General features: G+C 33.3%; 1 protein-coding gene across 1 annotated transcript; it reads right to left on the bottom strand.

The window, feature by feature from the left end:
* Nucleotides 1-1,907: 1,907 nt before the first annotated feature.
* LOC135120536 (putative uncharacterized protein DDB_G0294196) lies at nt 1,908-3,098 on the bottom strand. Its single transcript, XM_064044860.1, has 3 exons — nt 3,036-3,098; nt 2,495-2,943; nt 1,908-1,968 (listed from the first exon to the last, which is right to left on the bottom strand). Exons 1-3 carry the CDS (start codon nt 3,096-3,098, stop codon nt 1,908-1,910), a joined length of 573 nt encoding a protein of 190 aa, XP_063900930.1.
* Between the last annotated feature and the right edge of the window lie 2,211 nt (nt 3,099-5,309).

Genomic DNA, 5,309 nt, shown 5'->3' with positions numbered 1-5,309 from the left:
AGTTTTCCTTGAGCAGTAGGAAAGTAAATTAGAAGTTTTGGTGAAAAAAAAAATTTAAAAAATTCAAAGAATCCAAAGAAAAATTAAAACAAAAAAAATCTCAAAAAAAAAATCCAAATTTTGAAAAGTTTGTTTTTCCACAAAATCAAATGCATATTCATGAAGTACTATCTAATCGTGTGTAAAAATGATTATGACTCATAGGTGTATCTACCGTTTAAATAGAAAAAATTTTTGTTACTCGAAAATGGTAAGAGATAGGAGGTTCGTGTATAGAGCAAAAAAGATTGACAAAAACAAATAATATCGATAGCCGTCGACGGTTTTTCGCTAACTTTTGACATGACTGTGAAAAGGGCAAAAGTTTGTGGCGCCCAAACGGTAAAACTTAAAAAATATATTTTTGTACCAAAATATTTCTGAGTGAACAGTCTATAGGTCCACTTAGCAAAATAAATATTTTTTGCTACCGTTTAGTAGTAATAACGGAAAAACGTCATAGTTCGTAAGCGGTAAGAGGTAGCATGTCGGCTCAGGGGAACGGGGAAAAGCTAAAAAAATTAAGCCATATGTTGAGCAAAAAAAATTTTCAAAAAAGTTGAAAATAAGGGAGAAAAGGGCAAAAGTTTCTAGTGTCCAAATGGTAAGAGATAGAATATCGGTTGTATACATCAAAACCTTCTTCTGGAACGAACGCATAAGTCTGCTCAAAAAAATCGATTCTGTCCACATCGACCTAGATACAGGAGCCATTTCTAGTTTTTTCGAGGTCGCTACGTAAAAATTTTTTCAGGTCGAAAAAAAGACCATCGAAAAAGGATTCGAATAAGCCCAACATGCAACACTTAAAAAAAAAAAAAAAAAAAAAAAAAAAGCGAAATAGGTTGTTCTTTATATGTATTGTTATATGACTACTACCATCACAACTAAATATACTAAGACATTAAAAAAAAAAATTTCAAGTTAACCAAAAACGGCTTTTTGTTGAATTTTATATGAAAACAACAAAACATCATTAAAAAACGAAAATCAAAAACCTATAAACAATCATCAAAAATCACTGCTGTGGTGGTAGATCGTGATGAGTCATATCGTGCTGCTGGACAAATAATTTAAAACGTATTAAATAACTTGTTGTTGTATTAAATCGTAGTTGCTAAATCTTTCTGAATTAGTGAAACTCTTGCATTTTCGATAAGAGAAAAACAACTGAATCGTCAACTTGAAATAAAAATTAGAGAGGGAAAAAGAGTAAAAGAAGGGATTAATTTCGTATATAAATTCAAGACTATATGAAAGATGTGATTATAACTGATTAACTAGTATCAAGAGAATTAACCAATAGATATCTAGGGACATGGGTAAGGTTATATTTTTATTACAGTATGTAAATTTCATATATTTTTTTTTGTTTTGTTTAGAGGATTTTATAGTTTGCCCATACGATAGGAGCCATCGAATGCTAGAGGGGAGACTCCAGAGGCATATATTTAGGTGTCATAGGGAGGCTTGGGAAAGGGAGCGACAGCTCCGCGAAGCTGCACTTCCCAAAGCATCACCACCGATACCATCTCAACCATCAAAATGGTTCAATTCTGAACCCCCAAAAGTAACATCACTCGAAAATTGGGACGACGACGCCAGTGGGACGTACGTTCCATCGTTGAAGGATGACTTGATGCTCGACAAGACATCAATAAATTTTTATAACGCTGTGTTCGGCAAAAATAAACAAAAATAATTTTTTGTTTTTGTCTGTCTCTACTCGTTAATTTGTACCACCCTACCAGAACTTACCATCTCTACAAGCTACCTCTCTAAATACTAACAGCGATACCATTCCCAAGGAGAACATGGACTTTTGTTTAAGAAATGCTCGTGTATGGTTTGTCACAATATTCCTGATATTATCGATACATCGATCCCACTACAGTATAAACAAGAATTTGTCTTAAGAAACAAAAGCCGCTGCAAGTCACCTAATTACACCATTATTGACGATTATAGTGGTTCCAAAAATTTTAGCGAAAATGCTACAGGATATTGTTTGGCAAAACCATTGATTTGGATATATACTGCCCAACATGCAACACTTAAAAAAAAAAAAAACAAGCGAAATAAAATACTTATATTATTTATTGATATATAAATATTACTATTACAATACAAGCACCACTATCACTACTAATTCTACTACTAAAACATTTCAACACTTTTAACGCTACTAACACTACTACTGACACTATGAGATTATATACATTTTATTTTTACATATAGTTTCTTTAATTTGTCGGATTTTTGAATACTTTTTTTCATTTCGTTTTCTGCACCCCGCAATTCACTTTGTTCTTCCACTAACTGTCTTTGGAGAGTTGCAATTTGATTTGCTAATTTTTTAATGTTTTTTTTGCACTTTTTTTGTTTTTGCACTAGTTCCCTTTGTCGCGTATTATGTCTGTCCTGCGCTGCCCTACACTTCCACTTAAAATTATACAATAATGTAGATGCATTGTCTTCGTCTTCGAATTCATCACCCGAATCATCAGGTGCAGCAGGATGAGGTGTATCAGAGGCAGGTGTTGGTTGAGACGTCGGTGGTGATGGTGATTTGCGGACCGGTTGTTGCTGCTCCTCCTGCTGCTGTTGCTGCTGCTCCTGCTCCTGCTCCTGCTGCTCTTGCTGCTCTCTCTGCCTCTGTTCGTCTTCCTCCGTAACTCCGTAAACATTACGAAGGAAAGACAAGCTTTTTCCGTGCGCCTCTAACCCCTCAAACAGTGAGGGCGTCATAGAGACGCACGGCTCCTCCAGCCCTGATATATCTAGCTGGGAAGGTGTCTGGGAGTCTTCCACAGCGGAAGTGGAGGCGTCCTCACTTTTTGTTTTTAGTTTTTCAATTTCTTCCTCAGGTAGATCTGCAAGTCTACGCAGTTTGGGCAAAGGCGGCTGAAAATAAAATAAATACTTATAAACATTTCTACATTTTATGAATATAAAAACATTTTTTTTTTTAAATTAATCAAAAATAAAAAACCTACCTGTATCACTACATCCTGGAGGATGTTAATTTTTGGTTTCTTGAGACTCAAGGAATACTTCATATTTTTTTTTTTTCAACAATTAGCACTTAACACTAACAGACACAGAATTAAGACAAACAATTACGAGTTCCTATGCAAAATATATAGGAAAAATAATGCAGAATATGCAGAAAATAAATGGCGAAGAAGGGTGAAATGTCAAATCAGCAGTTTTACATGTCCATATATGGTCATTTAAAGATTGATTGCAATGAAGTAGGAGGGTGAAATGTCAAATCAGCAGTTTTTTCATGTCCATATATGGTCATTTAATAATTTATTGCAATTCAGCAATTCTTCAAACTATTTCCGTGTGAATTGCAATTCAGCAATTTTTTGATATTTGGTATATAAAAGTAACTTTTGTAAGCATGTGAGTACAGTTCACACATCAGATATGTTCTCATTAAAAAACACAAGTTTCATTTCTCGCAATCTTGATATATCTTCACTGAATGAAGAAAAACGTCGTATCATTCAAACAGTTGAAAGTTTGTTACATCAAAAATTTCGGTCGTCCAGAACTTTCATGGCTGGGGGATGTGCAGCGTTTCTCTTAGGTCGGACGTCTTCTTATACAGACATCGATATTTACGTCGAAGCAGATGAAAATACACAAAAATGGGCTAAGGATAACTGCGCAGACAATCACATGTCTAAATATGACTATCTTTATCAGTCCAAGTGGCCCTGCTGCTATTTGAAGTTTGATGGATTTATATTTAATATTATTTTTGTTGAACCTCGTCTTCAATTTTCGTTGGAAGCCAGAATTCTATGTATCCTTAAATCGTTCGACTTAACCGCGTGCAAAGTGGCAATACACTTTTCAAGTGGAATAAATCCTGTTCTTGTAGAATGGAAATTAACTGACCTGAACTTCGATAATGTCAAGAAAAAGGATCGCATCATTAAGTATAAGAAAAGAATTGAGAAAAATGAAAAGGAACAACGATTCGATCCCAACAGTTTGTCTATGTTGGCCTATACCGTCGTGGTAGATCATGATGACTCATATCGTGCTGCTGGACAAATACTTTGAAAGATATTTATATAACTTAATATTGTTATGCTGAATCATTGTAGTGTTGATTCCGTTAGATAAATATGTAAGAGGATATTAAATAAAACTCACAAACGTAACTAATTGTTTTATTGAACTAATATGTTTATACATTTTCAAACATTTATTGAACTATTGCATTTGCTACAGTGAGTGAAACAAATTAGTACTAAATAAAGAAACACACACACGCACAATTATTTTTGTGTGTCTTGACATGTTTCCGTTTGCCGCCTTCGAAACGATGATATATTTTTTTTAATATTTTCTGAATACGTCTCTGGCAGCGTGCGAGATCCAATGCATCGCAAGCTTTTTCGCTCTCCGTCATCTAACACCTTATTGTAATAATTTCGAAGGAATGCGGACATGTTTACGTTATTGTGGATTAATTCTGGGCGTAATTCAACGATTTCGAAACGAAATTGATATATGGCAACGATTTCATTATTTTGTACATTAATTACTGCATGTTTTTTTTTATATATATATATATAAAATCTGGTGTGGATACAAAAGTTGAATATCCGAATTTAATTGGGTCGTATTTATTTATGTTAATTTTCAATCCCAAAATTTCATACAACGCCCAACCGGAATCCTTTTCTGCAAATTTCTCTAATTTTTTCATGATTTTATCAATGACGTTTTCTTCGTACCATTCTTTTAAATTTGTGTTTTGATCAATGTGTTATTTTTTGTTGAAAATGTTTTAATGTCTGTTTCACTAGAGTGCGGTTGAATAAAATTTGCCGAAAAAATTACATTTACCTTAAGCATTGAGTTTTTCACTTCTTTTTTAATTCTAAACATAAAGCATTTAAAAGATTGTTGAAAAAAAAACTGAAGAGGATCTTTAACATGGTGGTTACTTATAAATCCTGTACGAATTCGTTGTTGAAAGCAGGATTCGACATCTTGCCATGTTACATTAGTCACCGATTTAAATTTGTTGGTTTTAATATAGCCTTCACCAGTTTTTATAGATAATAATTGTTTTTTCTTATTTAAAAGCTTTAGGTGATAAAATTTCAAATACGTCAAGCTTGTTCCTAAGGAATTTGCGTTTTCCAATATATTTTCTCAGGGGATTTTACATTTGAGTGCTTTTCTAATTATTATTATACTGTTATAACTAAAAAAATGTTTAGTTTCTTTGATTGTTTTGA

Source organism: Zophobas morio, unplaced genomic scaffold, assembly GCF_036711695.1.
Source record: "Zophobas morio isolate AGI-343-1 ecotype UQ-CSIRO unplaced genomic scaffold, CSIRO_AGI_Zmor_V1 ptg000388l, whole genome shotgun sequence".
Taxonomy (NCBI): Eukaryota; Metazoa; Arthropoda; class Insecta; order Coleoptera; family Tenebrionidae; genus Zophobas; species Zophobas morio.
The sequence above is the reverse complement of the archived record's forward strand: the minus strand, read 5'-3'. Positions and strand labels throughout refer to the sequence as shown.

What these genes read in the sequence shown, in the direction of transcription:
- LOC135120536 (XM_064044860.1), bottom strand. Translation starts at nt 3,098, where the DNA reads ATGAAGTATTCCTTGAGTCTCAAGAAACCAAAAATTAACATCCTCCAG. An exon ending in TCCAGGATGTAGTGATACAG is followed by an intron (nt 2,944 to 3,035) that starts GTAGGTTTTTTA and finishes TTTTATTTTCAG; the next exon opens with CCGCCTTTGCCCAAACTGCG. An exon ending in GACAATGCATCTACATTATT is followed by an intron (nt 1,969 to 2,494) that starts GTATAATTTTAA and finishes GGTGACTTGCAG; the next exon opens with CGGCTTTTGTTTCTTAAGAC.